General features: G+C 42.2%; 3 protein-coding genes and 1 long non-coding RNA gene across 7 annotated transcripts; 3 read left to right on the top strand and 1 right to left on the bottom strand.

Annotated features, from left to right (window-relative positions):
• Window positions 1–281: 281 nt before the first annotated feature.
• Window positions 282–15,338, bottom strand: stx16 (syntaxin 16). 4 transcript variants are annotated; one of them, XM_014167191.3, is made up of 9 exons: window positions 14,900–15,338; window positions 14,032–14,061; window positions 12,858–12,965; window positions 8,527–8,667; window positions 5,050–5,212; window positions 4,753–4,841; window positions 1,926–2,069; window positions 1,685–1,765; window positions 282–1,536 (listed from the first exon to the last, which is right to left on the bottom strand). In XM_014167191.3, the coding sequence occupies exons 1-9, from the start codon at window positions 15,029–15,031 to the stop codon at window positions 1,435–1,437; spliced, it is 990 nt and encodes a 329-aa protein (XP_014022666.1). In that variant the 5' UTR covers window positions 15,032–15,338; the 3' UTR covers window positions 282–1,434. The 4 variants fall into 4 exon arrangements, with proteins under 4 accessions (XP_014022666.1, XP_014022668.1, XP_082823454.1 ...); NM_001173843.1 differs by lacking the exon at window positions 14,032–14,061 and adding an exon at window positions 13,126–13,137 and having other exon boundaries at window positions 467–1,536; window positions 14,951–15,301; XM_014167193.3 differs by lacking the exon at window positions 14,032–14,061.
• LOC106583264 (uncharacterized) lies at window positions 6,919–9,730 on the top strand. The gene is made up of 2 exons (XR_001323468.3): window positions 6,919–8,028; window positions 8,587–9,730. It is a non-coding gene; the product is annotated as an uncharacterized LOC106583264 (long non-coding RNA).
• Window positions 15,339–15,513: 175 nt separating the features above from the next.
• Window positions 15,514–17,917, top strand: LOC106583262 (EEF1A lysine methyltransferase 3). Its single transcript, XM_014167214.3, has 3 exons — window positions 15,514–15,979; window positions 16,147–16,258; window positions 16,535–17,917. The coding sequence occupies exons 1-3, from the start codon at window positions 15,815–15,817 to the stop codon at window positions 16,930–16,932; spliced, it is 675 nt and encodes a 224-aa protein (XP_014022689.1). The 5' UTR covers window positions 15,514–15,814; the 3' UTR covers window positions 16,933–17,917.
• A 297-nt stretch (window positions 17,918–18,214) lies between these two features.
• On the top strand, window positions 18,215–23,713 carry LOC106583251 (uncharacterized). Its single transcript, XM_014167200.3, has 3 exons — window positions 18,215–18,855; window positions 19,142–19,255; window positions 19,659–23,713. The coding sequence occupies exons 2-3, from the start codon at window positions 19,209–19,211 to the stop codon at window positions 21,151–21,153; spliced, it is 1,542 nt and encodes a 513-aa protein (XP_014022675.1). The 5' UTR covers window positions 18,215–18,855; window positions 19,142–19,208; the 3' UTR covers window positions 21,154–23,713.
• Window positions 23,714–23,948: the final 235 nt, after the last annotated feature.

Below are 23,948 nucleotides of genomic sequence, written 5' to 3'. Positions count from 1 at the left end.
GTTCCCCCCCCCACAGAAAACATCCAGACATGAACAATGATGATTTATAATTGAAGTGTGTATAAATATAATACATATATATAAATAAATAACTGAACTTGGGCAATGTTTTGGAAATGGCAAATTCTGTCCATGACTCCATCCCAAATTGTACCCTATTCCCCGGCTATTGGTCCTGGTCAAAAGTAGTACACTATTTAGTGAATAGGGTGCCATTTGGGACTTCACCATATATTCAGCTTCATCGTCAGTAATAAAGGAAGACTTCAGCACACTTTGAATTCTATTTAGAATTTATCATGAAATGAGTCACATATCTTTCCAAAAAACAGGACCATTCTTCATAAGAAACTGTAGTGTTGATTTTGTAGCGGAATCGGCAAAGTAATTTCTGAGTGCAAAAGCTTGCAACACAGGCTGCCAGACAATTTAGGCTATTCAATACATCTTTGCCATATTAGACAAAATCCTTTGACCTTTTATAGAATTTAAATTCAAAATAAATAATTTCATAATATACAGGAGACAGTAGTTTGACAGACATGAAACCAATCATCAGTCTTTCGATATGTGCAAACTGTGAGAGGTATAAAAGACTAAATAAACTCAACTGATGTATCAGTTAGTGATACCGAACAAGAGAAAGGGAGTGTAAAACAAGAGAAAGCAGTCATGTGATCTAAATGTGCACCATCATGAAAGACACTGCTGTTGGTACAGAGACATTCATTTAGGATGGTCTGAATCCAAAAGGAACTATTGGTATTCAATCTACAGTCACTGAGAGACACAAAAACCATTGTAATTTCTCCCTCTTTGAAAAAAGAAACATGAAAAAGCAGAAAATGAAACAAATGCTCAACGAATGAAGTGTATGCAATGACCAGGGTCTGTAAAAGCAACACCACGAGACAAATGTTCCTCGTTCATAGACATTCAGTATTCATCTGTGCGGTAGCTGAATTGTCAGAAATCTTCTCCTGGAATAACATACATGAAAGAGCAGAGCTTACACTAAAACTGGACAGATGATGCTAACTCTCACAAGAAAACCACTTATTTTCTCCAAAAACAGGCAAATTAGATGGCCATGACAATCAGTAGTCTACCACAAGGGAATTGAAGAAGTGTTTTTTCTGTGTTTCTTTGTAGCAGTACCATGACACATGGATATGGTCATATTCAAGAGGGTATTGGAGCGGACAGTGGGTGTGTGCAGGCATGTTCCAAAGTGAAATAGGAACTCTCCCTGGCTGTCCTCTCTTAGGAATCATGCATTCAACATCTCCATGAGTCATACAGCGCAAGATTCTGGAAGGGTGATTCTTCAGATGTTGATTGGAAAGTTGGACAGGTATTCAGCATCATTTGAAGTACAGATATGACCCTCATACAAGCACACACACAACATACCAAAAGCAAAGGAATGCATCACTAGAACTTAGTCCCAAATAGAATAAGTATTAAAACGACAACTATAACAGTAAGGATTAAAATGACCAGCATCTTTCGGTTTTTCTTCTGATACTGTTCAGCCTGCAAGAAAACAGAGAAAATGTTATAAGTTTGCAGGCAAGATAACATCTTTCCCTTTTTCATGGACATAATCATCAATTGGGCTTCGTTTGAACCATTGTGCAACACACATCTGAAACATCAACAATCTTTAACATTGTGTCCTCACCTTTTGTAACTGTTTCAACCCCTCTTCTGTTTTGACACACGATTGCTCCACATTGAAGTCAATTCTGTCAAGTACTGTGCCCTGATATTGGATAAAGAAAGAAACAAATCAGTTGGGAAAACATACAAAGCCATATCCATGGGCCATACTGACACAGTTTGTTATTGATGTTAATCATTACAAAGGTACAAACATGATGGTGTCACGTTTCCAAACACTGAATAGGTTTTCCCTCACAGACCTGTTCCACCACCATTCCAGCCAGGTCTCGGAAAATCTCATTCAGGTCAGAGATGGACTGGACTATCTGTCTGACCTCTCTCTCACGTTCCTCCACCATCACGGTGTTCTGCTCTACCAGGACCAGCTGGTCACCTGTAAACCCCTGGGAGAGATCAGAAATATGGGTTCACTGAATACAACTTTGTCTACATCCCAAATGGCACCCTATTCCCTTCTGCGGGGGAAAAATAGTTTTGTTACAGTCTAAATGCTATGAAAATACTTCAGTCGAATAGTGCTATTCACAGGTAATTTTCACTGCGGTCCAGTAACCTCTTCATACACCACACAAAGGAGTGATTTGTTATTGGCTCCTTATCAACCAGGCTGAATTCTTGTTCTGTCTGTTTAGGCTCTAAAGATCTTATCACTCCCCTACCTTAGACATATAGGCTGTAGAGCTCAATACCACTTATCTCTTTTGTTAGCGTTGTGACACACACTGTCATTTCAATGGGTTCAAACTAGCGTATGAAAACATTTATCTAGTTTAAATAATAGTTTGATATTCATAATGTTCTCATTGCACCTTTCAAACAGATTGCACAATTGCATTGCTTCAGTAAACTGCTTGCCATTTTATTGCTCATCTCACAGAAAAAGAGGAATCCTTTAAAAATAAATGTTATTTTGCCCATCTCAAGAAATCAAACTGAAGTTAAGTAAACATTTTGGTGGATATCCACATGAAACATGTGGTATGAGATGAATCAGAGGAGTATTGTTAAAATCTAAGGGTGACTTCCTGTTACATCAAGATAAAGCACAACAAAGAATACAGGGTTTTCCCCTGACCGATTTTCATGAGGCTTCAACAAGACAACTTAGTGGAACACACATTCTTGTTCGGGAGTGAACATTATTTATAATAAGGGTTATGTGGAGAAATAAATCCGACCTTTATGAAATGAATGGCCAACAGCAAAATATTTTTTAACCAAAACTCTCCCTGAAAAGGTAACGTGCCTAAATGACTCACGTCTGTAGCCATGAAGTGCTTTGAAAGGCTGGTCAAGGCTCACAACACCATTATTCCAGAAACCCTAGACCCACTCCAATTTGCATACCGCACCAACAGATCATGCAATCTCTATTGCACTCCAGTGCCCTTTCACACCTGGACAAAAAGGTACACCTACAGTTGAAGTCAGAAGTTTACATACACCTTAGCCAAATACATTTCAACTCAGTTTTTCACAATTCCTGACATTTCATCCGAGTAAAACTTCCCTGTCTTAGGTCAGTTAGGATCACCACTTTATTTTAAGAATGTAAAATGTCAGAATAATAGTAGAGAGAATGATTTATTTCAGCTTTTATTTCTTTCATCACATTCCCAGTGGGTCAGAAGATTACATACACAATTAGTATTTGGTAGCATTGCCTTTAAGTTGTTTTACTTGGGTCAAACGTTTCAGGTAGCCTTCCACAAGCAGTTGGGTGAATTTTGGCCCATTCCTCCTGACAGAGCTGATGCAACTGAGTCAGGTTTGTAGGCCTCCTTGCTTGCACATGCCTTTTCAGTTCTTCCCACAAATTTTCTATGGGATTGAGGTCAAGGCTTTGTGATGGCCACTCCAATAACTTGACTTTGTTGTCCTTAAGCCATTTTGCCACAACTTTCAAAGTATGCTTGGGGTCATTGTCAATTTGGAAGACCCATTTGCGACCAAGCTTAACTTCCTGACTGATGTCTTGAGATGTTACTTCAATATATCCACATCATTTTCCCTCCTCATGATGCCATCTATTTTGTGAAGTGCACCAGTCCATCCTGCAGCAAAGCACCCGCATAACATGATGCTGCCACCCCCATGCTTCACGGTTGGGATGGTGTTCTTCGGCTTGCAAGCCTCCCCCCTTTTCCTCCAAACATAACGATGGTCATTATGGCCAAACAGTTCTATTTTTGTTTCATCAGACCAGAGGACATTTCTCTCAAAAAGTACAATCTTTGTCCCCATGTGCAGTTGCAAACTGTAGTCTGGCTATTTTTATGGCGGTTTTGAGCGGACTTTCAGGTTGTCGATATAGGACTCGTTTAACTGTGGATATAGATACTTTTGTACCTGTTTCCTCCAGCATCTTCACAAGGTCCTTTGCTGTTGTTCTGGGATTGATTTGCACTTTTCGCACCAAAGTACATTCATCTCTAGGAGATAGAACGCCTCTCCTTCCTGAGCAGTAAGATGGCGGCGTGGTCCCATGGTGTTTATACTTGCGTACTATTGTTTGTACAGATGAACGTGGTACCTTCAGGCGTTTGGAAATTGCTCCAAAGGATGAACCAGACTAGGAGTTCTACAATTGTTTTCTGATGTCTTGGCTGATTTCTTTTGATTGTCCCATGATGTCAAGCAAAAAGGCATCGAGTTTGAAGGTAGGCCTTAAAATACATCCACAGGTACACATCCAATTGACTCAAATGATGTCAATTAGCCTATCAGAAGCTTCTAAAGCCATGACATAATTTCTGGAATTGTCCAAGCTGTTTAAAGACACAGTCAACTTAGTGTATGTAAACTTCTGACCCACTGGAATTGTGATACAGTGAATTATAAGTGAAATCTGTCTGTCAACAATTGTTGGAAAAATTACTTGTGTCATGCACAAAGTAGATGTCCTAACCGACTTGCCAAAACTATAGTTTGTTAACAAGAAATTTGTGGAGTGGTTGAAAAACGAGTTTTAATGACTCCAACCTAAGTATATGTAAACTTCTGACTTCAACTGTATGTATAAGCAACAATGTCAAAATACACTGACAGTGTCAGTTCCAAGCTCACCCTGTCATATAGTGCTATGTCTTCATCCTCCTCCATCAGAGGACCGGAGTCAAAAAAGGGCTTTGATCTCTCCTCGCGATTCTTCATGCCTGTAACAGAAAGCATCAACATTATGACAATAAAAAGAGACATATGATGAGGGTGGAGGTGAAACCTAAGACCAGAGAAATGTAGAGTGTGTGTGTGCGCAAGTTCGTGCCAGGAGAGAGAGAAGTGAGGGATGGAAGATAGCTGAAGTGGTGTAGGAGTAAATATAGTAACGTGAAATACCAGCGTTCAGTTTGAGTGCTCGCTTACGTTTCAGGTAACTGGACTGTGTGTGTCTGAAGTTGGTGGACTGCTCCTGCAGGCTCCCTGCCAACGAGGACACCACATTTCTCAGAAGCCTCTCCTCCTGCTCTGTGCAGTGGCCACAGCGAGACTGCAGACCTGTCACCGCACGCTGACACCGGTGGAACATCTACACACACAGGCAAAGGAACAAGCACTCAATGTATCTTTGCCATATTAGAGAAAAACATTTGACCTTTGTACAATTTAAATTCAAAATAAATAATTAATATCTACACTAGTGATGTGCAGGTTAACTCAACCCACAATCCCGTGGTTATATCCGTATGGCGGGCGCGTTTAGGGTCATAAAGAGTCGGATTGAATAAAGAGAAAACAAATTCTTTAAAAAAAAATTTTAAAAAAGAAATCCATAAATGTATAATTTATATCTATAGGCTACATTGAGGTTTTTCTTTCCTTATTTTAAGCCATCTGGCATTAGTGTGTAAAAAGCTTTAGGGGCTAACTTTACTTGCGCCAAATAGCCTACACGCCAACCACTAAATGCTTTTGTGAATGGGCAGAAAAGGTTAATGTCATCCACTGAGCCAAAAAGGACAATGTCAGAGAAATATGAGAAAAGCTGAGAAATGGAGAGTTGAAAATAAAGAGAAAGGAGGGCCAGAAAAATATTTGGTGAAGTGGTAAAAGAGGACGACAGCAGTGCATAAGCTATAAAAACATGACAGTCACTTGACGGGGACTTCAAATAGGCCTATGGCACGTCAATGCAACTGTAGCCTACTGTTCAGATGGATTAAATGGAAACTGAAATCTGGAAACTGACTGTAGGTCAATAACCCCCTCACAGACTTAATATTAAATCCTGCAGAATTAAGAACTTCTTGCTGTAAAGTGATTCACCAAATGTACATTTTGACTTGGGAACAGGAGTGGATAAATATTATTTGTTTCAGCATCTTGAGAGAATGCAAATGAATGCCCAGTTAGGGACTGTCTGTAGATGTAAAAAATAAATGAAAGCTGACAGTATTTCAACCACATAAAATATGCATCCAGGCCAAACTGAAATCTTATCAGAAACATGTGTCGTTTTCACAGCTTTCCATTTCCTTACAACCCGTCAAACTGATGTAATTTGGACATTTTGCACAGAAAGAGTTATTGCATTTTCTCCCCGGTCGCTAAATGTCTTTGCTCCACAAAAGAAGCAGAGTTGACAGAGAAAACTTTACTGATGTCAACAAGATTGAAGCATTCATTATAATTTATTCTGGTGAGCAAGGGTTTATTTAGTCTTCTAGGGCAACATCTAATGACAGAAGAGAAGCTGCATGTATCCAATTATAGACAAGATGACTGACAAATAGCCTACCAAAATGTCCGAAATTATAAGCCGAAAACAACTAAATTATGCAATAAAAATTCCTGTCAAAAATAATAATTATAAAATCGGTCCGCCATCTGACTGTAGCCTACAGCGCATTTTCTATATTTGCGGGTTGGGGTCTGTGCGAGCCTTAGATTCTCTTTATCACATATAGTCGTGTGGTTGTTGATGGGTTATTAGCAATTGCACCACTAATCTACACAAACCCAAGCAACACATCTAAATCTACACGAACCGAAAGCACGGAGAAATACTTACTGAAAAAAAATAGGTTCTTATTCTACTACATAACAAGAATGGCCACAATGGTTGACATATTACATCAGCAGGCTGCATATACTGTAGGCCCTTATAAAAAGGCACAAACGTAAACACGTAAGTCTTAAATATCATTAGATCATATTGTCAAACAAAGAGCTCCATTCATAACAAGAATTATTAGGCACTCCTTAAAGGCGGTGGCTTTTCCAGAAGGCCACTTATGAGGTGTCACCAGCTGAGGTAAAAGGTATCTTAGGTGATAATAGTAGTGACAATTCAAAGTTCGTTCAATGGGGTTTCTTGTATAGCTTCCCATCTCTGTCACTGTAGATGTTAACGGATCCTTTGTTCGTACCCCCCCAGGGCAATTGAACTGATTCCAGAGGCTGAGCCAAAACACCGCCGGAGGAGAAGAGGTATTCGGAGTGGAGTGGACTTCTAGTCCGACTCAGGAGGCACGCACACTACCCATCGCTATTACTCGCTAATGTTCTGTCTCTGGATAATAAAGTTGACGAGCTCAGGGCAAGGATCTCCTTCCAGAGAGACATCAGGGATTGTAACATACTCTGTTTCACGGAAACATGTCTCTCTCGGGATATACTGTCCCCGTACGTACAGTCACTAATGATAGGAGAATTTGAATGTTTAAAGGTAATGATTAACGTATTCCACCCAAAATTGAACAACTGTGTGAAATGTGTTAGAATGAGAATGTGTGTAGCTCTGTTAGAATTCTAGAACTAGGGAATTATATTATTTTGTAGCTATGCGAGCAGGGTGCAGATGTAAAACAGATAACAGAAAACCATTAGAGGTTTTCAAACCAAGGGGCCCCAACGGGGGAGGAGAAGTGGAAAAATACTGTTTGTTTGAACAGGGAGTAGCCTAAGATAAGGATTTGTGTGTGTATAAAAGACTGGCTCTGCTTTTGGGGGGCAGAGCGCTCTCTGAATAAAGTGTTGATCTATTGCAGACTGGGACTTTGTCTAATTCTTCATTAACCAGAGCCTTACAACCTCTGGGAATTGGTCAAAGCTATAAAATAGTTCAGTTAGAACATTGGGATAAAAATTCTCGTGACAACTAACATTTACAGATTGAGAGCATCCTGTCGGACTGTATCGCCACCTGGTACGGCAACTGCACCATCCGCAACCGCAGGGCTCTCCAGAGGGTGGTGAGGTCTGCACAACGCATCACCTGGGGCAAACTACTTGCCCTACAGGACACCTACAGCACCCGATGTCACAGGAAGGCCAAAAAGATCATCAAGGACCATAACCACCTGAGCCACTGCCTGTTCACCCTGCTATCATCCAGAAGGCGAGGTCAGTACATGTGCATCAAAGCTGGGACCGAGAGACTGAAAAACAGCTTCTATCTCAAGGCCATTAGACTGTTAAATAGCCATCACTAGCACATTAGAGACTGCTGCCCTATATACATAGACTTGAAATCACTGGCCACTTTAATAATTGAACACTAGTCACTAATAATGTTTACATATTTTGCATTACTCATCTCATATGTATATACTGTATTCTATTCTACAATATTTATGCCGCTCAGACATTGCTCGTCCAAATATTTATATATTCTTTACTTTAGATTTGTGTGCATTGTGTGTATTGTTGTGAAATTGTTAGATATTACTGCACTGTTGGAGCTAGAAACACAAGCATTTCACTAGACCCACAAAAACATCTGCTAAACATGTGTATGTGACCAATAAAATTTGATTTGAATAATAAATATTAGTGATATGAATAATAAATATATTGTCTTCAATTGGGTTTCTTGTATGGACTCCTCTGTCACTGACCAACCTGTGTGATCTCCTGAGTAGTGATCTCTATGGCATGCTCTTCTTCACTGCTGTCATCCAGGGTGGGACGGTTCATGTGCTTATCATGGAGGGCGGCCAGCTCCTTCATTTTCTGCCGGACCCTTGTGATTTCATACTGAATCTGAAAGCCCACGCAACCACAAGATAAACACAGATGCAAGAGAACAGGACATGCACTGAAAGCTCCAATAAAAATGCAATTTTAAAGAAGACTGACACGGGACCTTGGAATTTGGTATAGGCTAATACTAATAGGCTGACATTTTCTGAAGTATCTACAGCTCAATAGTTTCATTATGGTGGTGAAACTAGGCATATGTAATAGCCTAAACGTAAAGGATTAGCTCACTATTTTACAACTTGATGTTAGATTGTTCCTCACCCTGAAACTCCATATTTGGTTAGATGTTACTTAAAAGGTGATTTGGCCATGAATATTATATTTATTTTTTTAACATGCTCATATGTCCGCATCAAAGCCATTGATTGTGGTGGCCAAAGTAAGCTGCAGTTTGTTGTGGCTGTTTAAAGAAAACTGAACCATGGATTAGTTTCTCCTGACCTATAAACTACTTTCAGGATGAGGGACCATCTAACATCAAGAAGTTGTAAAATAGTAAACTACGCCTTTAATAACATAGTCCTCAAAAGGAAAAGGAACTTGGTGGAGAGATCTCTGATGAAGGTTGAAATAGTGCCTTACTTAATAAAGTAAATGGAAGCTCCTCTTGTGCCCGGCTCAGCCTTATACCATTTAAGGTACTTCACCGTATCCATTTCAGTAAGGCCAGATTCTTAAAATTCTGCCCAAATTGATGGTACATGTGGCAGGTGTAAAATCTCCTTGGCGAACTTGACTCACATGTTCTGGTCCTGTCCGGTAGATTGGTCCACTATATTTAAGACCCTTTCTGAAGCATTGGATATAGAGTTGCAGCCTAGTGCAGAAAAGGCTATTTTTGGAGTACCAAACAACAATTCTTCCCTGACCAATAGACAGCTAGATGCCATTGCCTTTGTCTCCCTGTTGGCCCACAGACAGATTTTATTGGAAATATATCAATCCTCCCGTAGCCTCAAAGATTGGTTGAGGGGGGACAAAAAGGGGGAAAAAATGTACAATGTCTTTACATTGTTATACTTCATTCACTGTGAATAAAAATATGATATGCAGTACCAGTCAATAGTTGACACACCTACTCATTCAAGGGTTTTTCTTCATCTTCACTATGTTGTCCATTGTAGAATAATATTGAAGACATCAAAACTATGAAATAACACATATGGAATCATGTAGTAACCAAAAAAAGTGTTAACTAATCAGTGTATATTTTATATTCTTCAAAGTAGCCACCCTTTGCCACAATGACAGCTTTGTACACTCCTGGCATTCTCTCAACCAGCTTCATGAGGTAGTCAGCTGGAATGCATTTCAATTAACAGGTGTGCCTTGTTAATTTGTGGAATTTTTATCCTTATTAATGCGTTTGAGCCAATCAGTCGTGTTGTGACAAGGTAGGGGTGGTGTACAGAAGATAGCCCTATTTGGTAAAAGACCAAGTTCATATTATGGCAAGAACAGCTCAAATAAGCAAAGAGAAATGACAGTCCATCATTACTTTAAGACATGAAGGTCAGTCAATGCGGAAAATTCGCTTTCAAGTCCGGCAGTTAAAAGAAACCATCAAGCGCTATGTTGAAACTGGTACTCACGAGGACCGCCACGGGAAAGGACCCAGAGTTACCTCTGCTGCAGAGGATAAGTTCATGAGAGTTACCAGCCTCAGAAATTGCATCCCAAATAAATGCTTCAGAGTTCAAGTAACAGACACATCTCAACATCAACTGTTCAGAGGAGACTGTGTGAATCAGGCCTTCATGGTTGAATTGCTGCAAAGAAACCACTACTAAAGGACACCAATAAGAAGAAGACAGTTGCTTGGGCCAACAAACACAAGCAATGGACATTAGACTGGTGGAAATCTGTCCTTTGGTCTGATGAATCCAAATTGGAGATTTTGTGGTTCAAACCACTGTGTCTTCGTGAGACCATAGGTGAACGGATGATCTCCGCATGTGTGGTTCCCACCGTGACGCATGGAGGAGGTGTGATGGTGCTTTGCTCGGGACACTGTCAGTAATTTATTTAGAATTCAAGGCACACTTAAACAGCATGGCTACCACAGCATTCTGCAGCGATACGCCATCCCATCTGGTTTGCGCTTAGTGGGACTTTCATTTGTTTTTCAACAGGACAATGACCCAACACACCTACAGGCTGTGTAAGGGCTATATGACCAAGGAGAGTGATGGAGTGGTGCATCAGATGACCTGGCCTCCACAATCACCTGACCTCAACCCAATTGAGATGTTTTGGGATGAGTTGGACCGTAGAATGAAGGAAAAGCAGCCAACAAGTGCTCAGCATATGTGGGAACTCCTTCAAGCCTGTTGGAAAAGCATACCTCATGAAGCTGGTTGACAGAATGCCAAGAGCGTGCAAAGCTGTCATCAAGGCAAAGAGTGGCTACTTTGAAGAATCTCAAAAATAAAACATATTTTGATTTGTTTAACAATTTTTTGTTAAACTACATGATTCCATGTGTTATTTCATAGTTCTGATGTCTACAATATTATTCTAAATGTAGAAAATAGTACAATAAAGAAAAACACTTGAATGAGTAGGTGTGCGAAACTTTTGACTGGTACTGTATACAGTGCATTCGTTAAGTACTCAGACCCCTTGACTTTTTCCACATTTTGTTACGCTACAGCCTTATTTGAAAGTAGACTAAATCATTTCCCCCCCTCAATCTACACATAATACCCCATAATGCACAAAGCTAATTTTTGCAAATGTATTAAAAATAAAAATACTGAAATATTACATTCACATTAGTATTCAGACCTTTTACTCAGTACTTTGTTGAAGCCCCTTTGGCAGCAATTACAGCATCGAGTCTTCTTGGGTATGAGACTACAAGCTTGGCACACCTGTATTTGGGGAGTTCTCCCATTCTTCTCTGCAGATCCTCTCAAGCTTTGTCAGATTGGATGGGGAGCGTCACTGTACAGCTATTCCTCTACAGAGATGTTCGACCGGGATCAAGTCTGGGCTCTGGCTGGGCCACTCAAGGACATTCAGAGACTTGTCCCGAAGTCACTCCCGTGTTGTCTTGGCTGTGTGCTTAAGTTCGTTGTCCTGTTGGAAGGTGAACCGTCGCCCCAGTCTGAGTTCCTGAACGCTCTAGAGCAGGTTTTCATCAAGGATCTTTCTGTACCTTGTTTCGTTCATCTTTCCCTCGAGCCTGACTAGTCTCCCAGCCCCTGCCGCTGAAAAACATCCCCACAGTATGATGCTGCCACCACCATGCTTCACCGTAGGGATAGTGCCAGGTATCTTCCAGACGTGACGCTTGGCATTCAGGCCAAAGAGTTTAATCTTGGTTTCATCAGACCAGAGAATCTTGTTTCTCATGGTCAGAGTCCTTTAGGTGCCTTTTTGCAAACTTCAAGCGGGCTGGTCATGAGACTTTTACTGAAGAGTGGCTTCGTCTGGCCACTCTACCATTAAGGCCTGATTGGTGGAGTGTTGCAGAGATGGTTGTCCTTCTGGAAGGTTCTCCCATCTCCAGAAAGGAACTCCAGAGCTCTGTCAGATGGACCATCAGGTTCTGGGTCACCTCCCTGACCAAGGCCCCTCTCCCCCGATTGCTCTAGGAAGAGTGTTGGTGGTTCCAATCTTCTTCCATTTAAGCATGATGGAGGCCACTGTGTTCTTGGGGACCTTCAATGCTGCAGAAATGTTTTGGTACCCTTCCCCAGATCTGTGCCTCGACACCATTCTGTCTCGGAGCTCTACAGAAAATTCCTTCTACCTCATTGCTTGGTTTTTGCTCTGACATGCACTGTCAGCTGTGGGACCTTATATACAGGTGTGTTCCTTTCTAAATCATATACAATCAATTTAATTTACCACCGATGGACACCAATCAAGTTGTAGAAACATCTCAAGGATGATCAATTGAAACAGGATGCACCTGAACTCAATTTCGAGTTCAGGTGGGTCCGAATACTTACGTAAATAAAGTATTTATGTCTTTTATTTTTAATACATTTGCTAACATTTCAAAAAAAAAAAATGTTTTCGCTTAGTCATTATGAGGTATTGTTTTAGAATAAGGCTGTAATGTAACAAAATGTTAAAAAGTGAAAGGGTCTGAATATTTTCCGAATGCACTGTATAGACAAAAAAATGAATAAATAATTCTCATACTGAAGTACTGTAGAAAGCATGTGATTGGTTCTTACCTCATCTACCCCATCTACCCACTTGGGAGGCAGTCTCTTGGTGACTCCGATGGCAGCTTCTGGGTCCAAACGTATCCCAGAGACCAGGGCCATGCGGTCATCAGCCAACTGATAGGAACATCACAGATATTACACAGCATATAATTTCCCATTTCAAGCATTGTTGTTTGCAGACTTTCCATACAAAGCATGGTTTATGTTTCCCCCAGAAGAATAGGTCCTTGGGACTCTGATAGTATAGTTTGGATACAAGGAGATTGGACAGTACCTCATCAAGCTCCTAATGTGATTGGCAGACCCCAGCGAAGTCCCATCCAATGAGGAGAGAGGGAGAGGTGAGATGAAGTGAGACAGAAGTAACAGTAAGTGAGCCCCAGACAAAAAGCAGTGATCAGCTTCATACAGACATTTGTCATGCAATGTCACAGATACCGTTTAAAGAGGGATCATACTAATGTTCCAAAACGTCAAATCTTGACCTAAAAAATGCAATTTTATATCAATCAATTGAGGTTCTTCAAACATGTAAAATCAGCCTTTAAAAAGGTAGGCCTGTCTTTGATAAATCTATGCTAGGCCTAAATACATTGGATCAGTGAAGTGTGACATGAGTGTGTGTGCGAAGGCAAAGAAATAGGGCTAGCCTATGTCCCTGATCTCCAAATGATTAGCCCAAGCACAGAAGCATTTCATATAGGCCAAGAGAAAGGAAAGATGCAGGACAAAGATTAGCATTATAAGAGGATTTTGATATGCATGCAGATCACTCAGCATGAGCAACCAGAACACCATGCAAGAGAAATAATGTCATAAAACAAGGAGGAGCACCTAAACTAATTCAGAAACTCAAAGCCTAGTAACCACTGGATTAGCTCTTTGATCCAAACAAACATTACTATGCCCCAAAAAGCCAGACGACTGATTTGTCTTGTAATGAATTGGGCCTAACGCTTCCTCTACTATCCACAATCAGGTGGATGAAAAGAAGGCATTTCAAAATCTGGATTTGAGTTCTACTATGAAGCTGCTTGACACAATAATGGTCCCATAGTCAAAACACCTTAGTGCCCAGAAGTAGGAGGGTGAACGAATGAGGGACTGAAAGGGAAAATTATAACCTCTTTAGAGTTTTGAAACTATGCTAAATAAATAGGCTAAGATATTATGGACTTACATAGACAGCATTTGTAAAAGGCCCTGCATCCTGGTCAATAATGAAAAATAGAAAATATATATATCAGTGACCAACAGTGCAAACTAGGTATTCTAAATTAGGATATACAAATATCTTAGTAACAACTAGGCCTAGGCTATATCAATGTAAAGTTTGTCAAATACCTTGAAAATAACAGTTTAACAACCCAACACCAAGCACAGGATCAATTAAATCTAAAACAGAGCAAAGCACCATCTAAATGGTAGGATTGAGAAAGACATGCAACTCACTAAAAAGCAAAAGGGCACACACTACAAACAAACTCGTCATAAAATGCAACACGTCAATTGTTACATTTGACCAGCTCTATAACAAAAGACTATCCAACTCATTCACTGTTATGCCTTCTTTATCAAGTACTGAACATTGCCCCTAAAATTAACTTAATGTTCTACCTTTAGCCAAGCTTTTAATTCGTTTCTTACTTTGACAAATGCATTGCTTCAATTGACTTTACAATGCCAAAGGAGAATCCACGCTCTAAGATGATTGGTAATGCAAGTTGAGGCCATCTGTACTCTAAATACATGCCTCTGTGACATGACTCAGGCCAAGGCAAATGTGCGCATCTAGCTTGACAGCTAACTGTACCTAGTTGTTGCGTTCTAGTTTGACAGCTAAATGCAGCAAGTAGCCAACATCATATCCATGTGTGGTAGATGGCCACTAGCTAGTTAGCTAACGAGGAGACTTAATCAAGCTACGGCTAACTTATTAATGTGTTTGCCATCTCTCTTTCTCACACACACACACACACACACACACACACACACACACACACACACACGTACGTACGTCAAATCTAGACGATTAACGTTAGACTCACCGCCGGATTGCTACGTGTACTCAGAGTACGACGGGAGCCGTATGTACTCACTTGCTCAGCCAATATATGACGATTTTGGATTGCATTGTTCCGCATTAATAAGAAGGCATCGGTCAAGCGCCTAGTTGCCATGATTAACTTACACTTAGGATGTGCAGCTATCAAATAACAACCCGTAGCGCACAGTGACTCCAACGACTAGCTAGCTACTATGCAATGCAAGGAAAGTTAGCGAGCTAGCCTGTACCGGCTAATCGAAGGGTTCTTCCCCTTTCTGTCCCCACAATAACATATAGTTTGTTTTCTATCTTTCGCTTTTATGAAGTACATAAATAAAATATGAAGTCTGTCTTCAATGAAACATGTAATGAAGAGAGGGTCGGTGTTCTGGCCTCATCGACGTGGAAAACGTAAATACACAATAAGAGCTTCGTGACCAAACACTTCCCGGTTAACACTTCTAATTTGAATTGGAGACCTTTATCAAAGAGAATATATTTAAAACTGAATCTAATTAACACTGAATCTAATCATCATTGATCATATTTGATGTATTTTCATATTATGGACTTTTATATGAATAAAATAAATACATGTAAAACGAGAAACATTTTATTTTCCGGGTCAATCCCACAAGGTTTCAGTCTACCGATATTTTTGAAGAAGAGTTGAAATAATGAAGATAATCAAGGATGCATGATATATAGTTCTGCAGTGCATAGTATTATATTGCAATAAAAGCATTGGCATCTATAAAACTGAGGAATATATTCGGGTTTTAGCGCTACCCACAACTGTAACTATCAGCGAACAGGAACGTACCCATTGGAATCTCTATCGCGCATGCCTCCTTGAATGCGTAAAGCTAATGGCTAAGGATAAACTACATTAACAGTCTAACCATTTTTATTTACAATGGCAGAATATGGAGATGAAGATGGATTCATGTTACCTGTAGACGACGGTTTATTTGCTGATACGTTTTCTGATGATAGCGTGTACAAATTCATCGGTCAAGAGTTAAAGATCAGCCAGGTGTTCAGCGCCAACCTCGGCGTGGCAGCGCCAGTGTGGGACGCCGTAAGTTCACGACTAGCTCCATTAGTACACACTGGCTACATTTATTCTGCACATGATGAATAAAGCTTTATTGGTTACGTAGTAGTACATTTAATACAGTAGTGTTATGCAAGGAATTTATTGAGGTTCCTGTTGTATTTACTGTTTGGTTTTTGTTGGTTAAATAGGCGCTTCATTTATGCCGCTATTTCGAGGAAAACTCGCTCAACCTGAAAGGAAAGCGCATCATTGAGTTGGGCGCAGGGACTGGCATTGTTGGCATTTTGGCAGCACGTTTGGGTATGTTGATTCATTCTTTGTCCGTCCAGTAGAGGTCGGCAATGTCGATTTTCCGTAGCAGCCACTGTTATTTCAATAGCCTAGTCATTATTATTTACTTTAATAGCCGTTTATAGAATTGTAATTGCCTTTCCATCACTCTGTTCTACCCTGTCACACGCACATTGGCCTACAAATGCACTTTTCAAAGACTTTGAAACACTACAATAAAAATGTAAAACATCACAAAGATAATCATTTATAAAGGTGTATTTACCTAATTTCCCACTGTTACAGGAGCGGATGTGACCTTGACAGACCTCCCCTTTGCTGTCCCTCAACTGCAAAGCAACGTCTCAGCCAACATGCCGTCCTCTGGCTGGCCTTCTGTTGCCCCCTCCGTCCTCCCCCTCTCCTGGGGCCAAGACCAGCACATCTTCCCCATGGACTGGGACCTGGTACTGGGTGCAGATATTGTGTACCTGGCTGAGACTTACCCCCTCCTGCTGGACACACTGGTTCACCTGTGCAAGGACAGGGCCGTGGTCTACCTGTCATCCAAGATGCGAGAAGAGCACGGAACACCTGGCTTCTATGGAGACACTTTGCCACAGAGGTTCCATGTAAAGCTGGAGCACCGCGACCCCACACAGAACATCAACATCTACAGCGCTACTCTGAGAGGGAAGCAGTGACAGAAATGAGACTGGATAGGACTGGGAGACAGATGAACTGGTAAATAGGTTGAGACTTGGAAGAGAACCACACAACAGTGCCTGACTCTCTGAACCCTCTGGTCAAGAGGGAGTCTTCTAGATTTCCTTCCTCTCTGAAAAACACTTTGTGCAGGTGCTGGATACGAAAGAATAGGCAACTGACAAAAAAGAGCAAAGGCTCCTCACTCTGATTTTAGTGCTACCAAAAGTGTTATTTTAAACAAAATATAGACCAGTAGGTCATCATGTTGAATGAAAAGGTCTGTATGGTCTTGTAAGAAACAGAATAATACTTTTGTGGGCAGGAAAGCATAGCAAAGATCATTTTCCTGTCTTTGGCAGGTTACAACAGTCAAATCAAGTTGTGTTTGATCTGGTTTGAGGAAGTGTTATATTGTATAGGTTGACAGGGTTGATTACTGGGAAAAATGTTGTTAATACCATCCACTTGCAGAACTTTTTGGGCAAAATGTACAGTTTCTGCCCCCACTCCCCCTCCCTCTGCCTGGACATACTTCATCCCCTCACTCTCCTGCTCTCTGCTGCTGTGCAGAGTTTCTGTTTAGAAAAGAAAAGCCTGTTTGTTCCGCTGGATAGTTTCAAAGAGAGACCGGCTGTCCTACCTCCCTTCCACCTCTCTCTGTGCTATAGCTCACCCGACAAAACAACAGATCCCGATTTTATATTCACAGTGGGCTCTCCACTAGTGGTCCACAAGGTCCCCATATGAGAAACTGACATTCATCATGCGTGTAATAATCCTTTGATCAATATTGTAATGATAATGCGAAAGCAAATTGGACAAAAAGTAACCTGTGGTACAACACAAAATACAATGTTATGCATTACTTTCCTATGCCTATAGTGCCTGTAAGAAATTATACATTTTTCAATTATCAAATAACTGATTGAGAACCAAAACTTCTGAGAAATAAAGTTAAATGTATACAACTTTCAGCAACAATCTCCTTGTCTGCTTTGTCGTTGATATAATAGATTACATGTTGTAATGCTTATTTCCTTAGGTTTGCAATGTCATTCACTTTTAAGCACATCAACCATATACACACAATGTGAAGTGTGCCAACCCTCGGTGTCATTTCAGCATTGTACAAGCAAACATGAAAATCAAGGATGACATCTTTGGAAAGATATATTGTATAGTGTCATCCTTAAATCCTCCACCACTGCTGTCCCTAATCCTCAATCTGACCCCAAAACGATCAGATTTTAAATCCCAATAAATTCAGGTTATTGCTATTCGGGATCCTTAGGACTTCTCTACTCGAAACCCTACCCTGACCCCAACCCTTACCTAACCTTAACCATTTTTTATTTAAACTTCAAATCGGATAGCGACGTCCCAAGGACACCGGGTAGCAAGGACAGTAAATTCATGACAGACAGCCTTTGTTGCCCCAAACAATTAACTTCAGCCAAAAAACGCTGAAGTAAGCATTTGGGAGCATCAGCCAAAAAACGCTGAAGTAAGCATTTGGGAGCATCAGCCAAAAAACGCTGAAGTAAGCATTTGGGAGCAGGCATAGTTTTTTTTTTACCTGCTGTGTCACATTGGTCCGTGTTTATGTACAGACACAGTTTATATTCCCACTTCTATCATCCTGCTATCTGTCAGCCCAGGGAATGTGACTGGGTGGGGAATGTTTGTTGCAACCAGGGTGTGCCTCTTAAAATAATTCCACTGTGATGTTTTGAATGGGAATGTTGGCTGTGGACAAGAGGAGGATGGCCTCTCTGGCGGTGACGGGGGAGTGAGGGTGTGTGTCATGAGGAAGGGGGATCAATAACATTCTCTTTCTAAAACAAGTTGCCCAGTTGGCGTGGTCAGCATCAGACTATACCCTAAAAGCAAGGACCTTCCTCCAGAAACACTGACCAGAGGTATGTGTGATATGACAGTCATTGGATTATTAAATGTGCTTTCAGTTTATCTTATTTAATATTCTTACAAATTCGCACTTGTTGGTTTGATCTAAAGTTTGACTTTTGTATGCAAGTCTGGACAATAAAAGTTTAGTTTTCTACTTCAACAGTGAAACTGCATCTCATTTGAAGAAATAGAGAAAACCTTTTTCAAAATGCTAAAAGCTATTCTGTAGTTGAAAAGGCATATCTACATTAGGGATACAACAATAAAATGTATGTTTTTCCTCTACAATAATTTCAGAAATCAGTCTCTGGTTTCAAACCTCTTGTGATGGAGTTCTGGGCTGTGAGTGAGGGGGCAACCACCCATGTATGACAAATTTGGGACTGTTCCCAGACGAAACTTTGCACATGTGTGAGTTCAGTTCACTTTAAGCTGTTTTAAAGTGATAGTGTGTTTGTCTCTGTGAAAGCATGCCAGGTGAGAAACGTAAACAAATAGCTATAGTCTGCTTAGTTTGTTTTCATGTCTCTTTGTTGGCAAACAGAAGCAGAGTAGAATGTTCTTAAACCGAGCAGAATAGTCATAGTCCTAAGAAAAAGAAACCTAGTATCACATAAAGATCATGTAAATAAGGTTGTTTGTATTCATTCAGAAATATATTTCACTTACAAGTGACTTTACTATATGCAATATTTTCTTTATTGTCTATATGGGTTATTAGGTGTCCATGTAACATGCTACCACACTGTGTCCTGCAAAGCTAGGTATTGGGGTAATCTACATGTTTTTTTTCCCCACCCTATTATTTCCACAGATATCAGGACAAGCACCAGGCATTAGATTTTCAACCGTACCAGGGCAGGGAGCCCAGTTGTTGGACCGTACCAGGTTCTAGGACCGGAGGGGTCCTACAGGACTATACCAACTGGACTGATCCATATCTGTCGCCCGCTATCCCTCATTTCCCCTTTGCTCTACACAGCCAGCCCCGACAGCTCCGGGGCTTAAGGGACTGTCAGGCTCAAGAGAAGAGAGAGAGGGAATGGCAGGTGGGAGAGGCTCATAGAGCAGCAGCTAGGGAGAGGGAAAGGGAGTGTGAGAGAAGGATGCAGAGGAATGGGTGGCAGAGGAAGTGGGAGCCCTGTAGTCCTGTCCGCTACAGGAGGGAGCCAGCCAAGAGAAGCCTGAGTGACAGTAACTTTTGGGAGCTGGAGGCCTGGGTGGCCCGCTGCAGCCACTCACTCCCTAGGAAGAGACGCCTGGAGGCAGGGCTGAGGGTGGGGATCCAGGGGGCGCCCGAGAGTGAGAGAGTCCTGGAGAGAGAATCATGGGTCACCAGAAGTGGAGCAGAACTCATAGCAAGTGCAATGCATCTGGCCGGACTATCTCTTCAGCCAAGACAATGGGGACAGTGGGAGAGGAGGGACACACAGCAAACTATGTGCCACCGCTTGTCTGACCCGGTCATTCCTTATACAACATACCCATCAGACACCAAGGAGAATGAGACAAGCTACCAGAAGAGGGTGTTTAGTCAACCGCCAGGCTACATTCCATGTCCACCTTATAATGCCCCACATAACATTTCACCAGTAATGCAACATGCTGAGAAATATACCACTAAAGAAGCCATGGCTTCTGTGTATGCAGGGTGGGATCCGAGAGCTAACAGACACAAAAACTGCACACTGCCTACTCCGAGGAAGCAAGACTACTCAGTACTAGACTTTCATAGGGAAAGGGGAGGGGGAGATGATTTTATGAAAGAAGAGTGGAAGCAGAGGACCTGGTCTGATCCTGGAGGGCATAGGCAGCAAGGACATATTGTAGTTGGTCAATGGACAGGCTTTCCAGCCCATCCACAGAACATGCCAATCCAGTCTGAAAGCCTCTCACCTCTGCTGCAGTCCCCACAACAGCCTCAGATGGCCAACCTCAGTGAGACAGCCTACCCCAGGGCCACCACAGAAAGGAAAGTCAGTCTAAAGAAAAGGAGAGGAGGGGAGACCATATTTTGCTTAGTGTCTCGCATGGGTGGAGTGGCAGGGTTGCCAAGTTCTCCTGAAGAAACACTAAAACCCCTTTCTCTGCCACTCTTCACCATCTCCCCTCTAACAACTGTGTCAAACAGTGAGTTAAGCAGAGTACCTAGCGGTCTAAAGGAGTGTGGTGCCAGTAATGAATCACATAAGCTTGCAGATAAAGTTGATTCAGGTGTGCCATCACTCCAGCATGATTCCAGTGCTTCAGCCCAGACCCCTTCCTCCATAAGAAACAGCAATCTCAAACCTAAACTGAAGGGGGGCTAGACTGGATGGGAAGTGAGCAAGTAGCAGCCCACAGGGATGAGCTTCTCAGGGCCATTCAGAGCAGACCAAGGCTTCAAGGAGAGGAAAGTGACCTCTAAAGCCTACCCAGTACGACGGACAGTGAAGTTGCCTTGCCAGAAAGCACCCAGGTTAGTGCTTCATCCCCTGTATCCAGGAAAAAAGGGATGCAAGTACTGGCTCCTGTGTCAGTCAAGGGAGCCCAGTTACATTGGCCGAGTCAAGAGTGACAATCCCTCACCTAGCTATTTGATGGGTACCTGGGAGGACGGCGAACCAGGTAAGAATCTGAATGATGATCGTACAGAAAATAGTCCTGATGCTTGCAATTATCCTCTTGATGTTGAAGTGAGGCGATTGGAGCTCAAGAGAGACACAGAGTCTGACGGTAGCAGTGGTCTTCTGGTTATCAATGCAACTTGTGTTGTAATCAGAGTGGAGTTAATTTTCCCTCCTAAAAAAGAACATTCCCAGTATTTGTGCTTACCAACTCCTAGTGACCCCCCTGTGCCTGATCTAGACCCAAGCTCCAGCGTTCAGGATAAAACAGAAAAGGATGAGATGCCACAGCTGCCAAAAGATGAGAACAAGGACACCCTTGAGTGCCTTCCTGTGGTTACTCTGAAAGAGCCAGTGTCAGAGGCATCGCCTGAGATTGGTCTCACTGAAGATAATTTTTCTGCTAAAGATACTGATGTCACTTTAGATGACCAGTCTGCACCAGATATAGTTGCAGAGCCCAAGATGGAGCTGAGGGAACAAACATGTGACGTCTCTGTGGAGAACTCCAGTGACTGTCTGCCTGACGTAAAGGTTATGTCTTTACGAGAGACAGGTAGTGCAAACAAGCCCCCATTCAATCCTTGCCAGGAAACAGGTACATTTGGTGATGGTGGTTTTTCCCCACCCATCTCTCAGTGCCTCAACCCACCTCTAAGTAACCCAGATTCTCCCCCACACTCACCTTTAGATGCTACCTCCCCCTCTTATTCAAGACCCTCCTCTTCCTCTCATCACTTGTTGACTTTACTCTCCCAGTTCATTTCATTATCTCCCCTCCCTAAGTCCAACATAGACCCCCTGTCTCTCCCTGAAGATCCACCCTCTCCCTTAGATATAAGCTTACCCCTTCACCCTGATTACCCTACTACTGAACACTCAGACTCCATTTCCCTGTCCCAATTCTCATCTCCCCCTCCCTCAGTCCCGCTCTTCCCCTCCATCTCCCTCGGTCCCAATCTCCCCCTCCAGAACCCTCCTCTAGAGCCTGGAGCCTAGAGATACTGGCCGAGGCCTTTACCCCTGTTCTGTCCATATCCACCACACTCACCACACATAGAGAGGAGCCGCAATACCACAAGTCCCACTGCAGTGAAATGCACCCGGAAGGACACAGCCCCTAACTCAGAAAATGAGGAAGAGGGACGTGAGCTGTGGGATCCAGAAAGTGCTGGTGAGGATGGTGCTGCACTATACACTATACTATACATCCTGTGGCGTTGTGCATTAGCATCGAACAGCCCCCGTGATATGCAACTTTTCAGGGAAGTTAGGAACCAATATACACAGGCAGTTAGAAAAGCCAAGGCTAGCTTTTTCAAGCAGAAATTTGCTTCCTGCAACACAAACTCAAAAAAGTTCTGGGACACTGTAAAGTCCTCGGAGCATAAGAGCACCTCCTCCTAGCTGCCCACTGCACTGGGGATAGGAAACTCTGTCAACACCAATAAATCCACTATAATTGAGAATTTCAATAAGCATTTTTTCTACGGCTGGCCATGCTTTCCACCTGGCTACCCCTACCCCGGTCAACAGCACTGCACCCCACACAGCAACTCGCCCAAGCCTTCCCCATTTCTCATTCTCCCAAATCCAGTCAGCTGATGTTCTGAAAGAGCTGCAAAATCTGGACCCTACAAATCAGCCGGGCTAGACAATCTGGACCCTTTCTTTCTAAAATTATCTGCCGAAATTGTTGCAACCCCATTACTAGCCTGTTCAACCTCTCTTTCGTGTCGTCTGAGATTCCCAAAGATTGGAAAGCAGCCGCGGTCATCCCCCTCTTCATTGGGGGTGACACTTGACCCAAACTGCTACAGACCTATGTCTATCCTTCCCTGCCTCTCTAAAGTCTTCGAAAGCCAAGTCAACAAACAGATTACCGACCATTTTGAATCCCACCGCACCTTATCCGCTATGCAATCTGGTTTCAGAGCTGATCATGGGTGCACCTCAGCCACGCTCAAGGTCCTAAATGATATCTTAACCGCCATCGATAAGAAACAATACTGTGCAGCCGTATTCATTGACCTGGCCAAGGCTTTCGACTCTGTCAATCACCACATCCTCATCGGCAGACTCAACAGCCTTGGTTTCTCAAATGATTGCCTTGCCTGGTTCACCAACTACTTCTCTGATAGAGTTCAGTGTGTCAAATCGGAGGGCCTGTTGTCCGGGCCTCTGGCAGTCTCTATGGGAGTGCCACAGGGTTCAATTCTTGGGCCGACTCTTTTCTCTGTATACATCAATGATGTCGCTCTTGCTGCTGGTGAGTCTCTGATCCACCTCTACGCAGATGACACCATTCTGTATACTTCTGGCCCTTCTTTGGACACTGTGTTAACTAACCTCCAGATTAGCTTCAATGCCATACAACTCTCCTTCTGTGGCCTCCAACTTCTCTTAAATACAAGTAAAACTAAATGCATGCTCTTCAACCGATCACTGCCTGCACCTGCCCGCCCGTCCAGCATCACTACTCTGGACGGTTCTGACTT

This window comes from Salmo salar, chromosome 22 (genome assembly GCF_965601325.2).
Source record: "Salmo salar chromosome 22, fSalSal1, whole genome shotgun sequence".
NCBI lineage: Eukaryota > Metazoa > Chordata > Actinopteri > Salmoniformes > Salmonidae > Salmo > Salmo salar.
The sequence above is the reverse complement of the archived record's forward strand: the minus strand, read 5'-3'. Positions and strand labels throughout refer to the sequence as shown.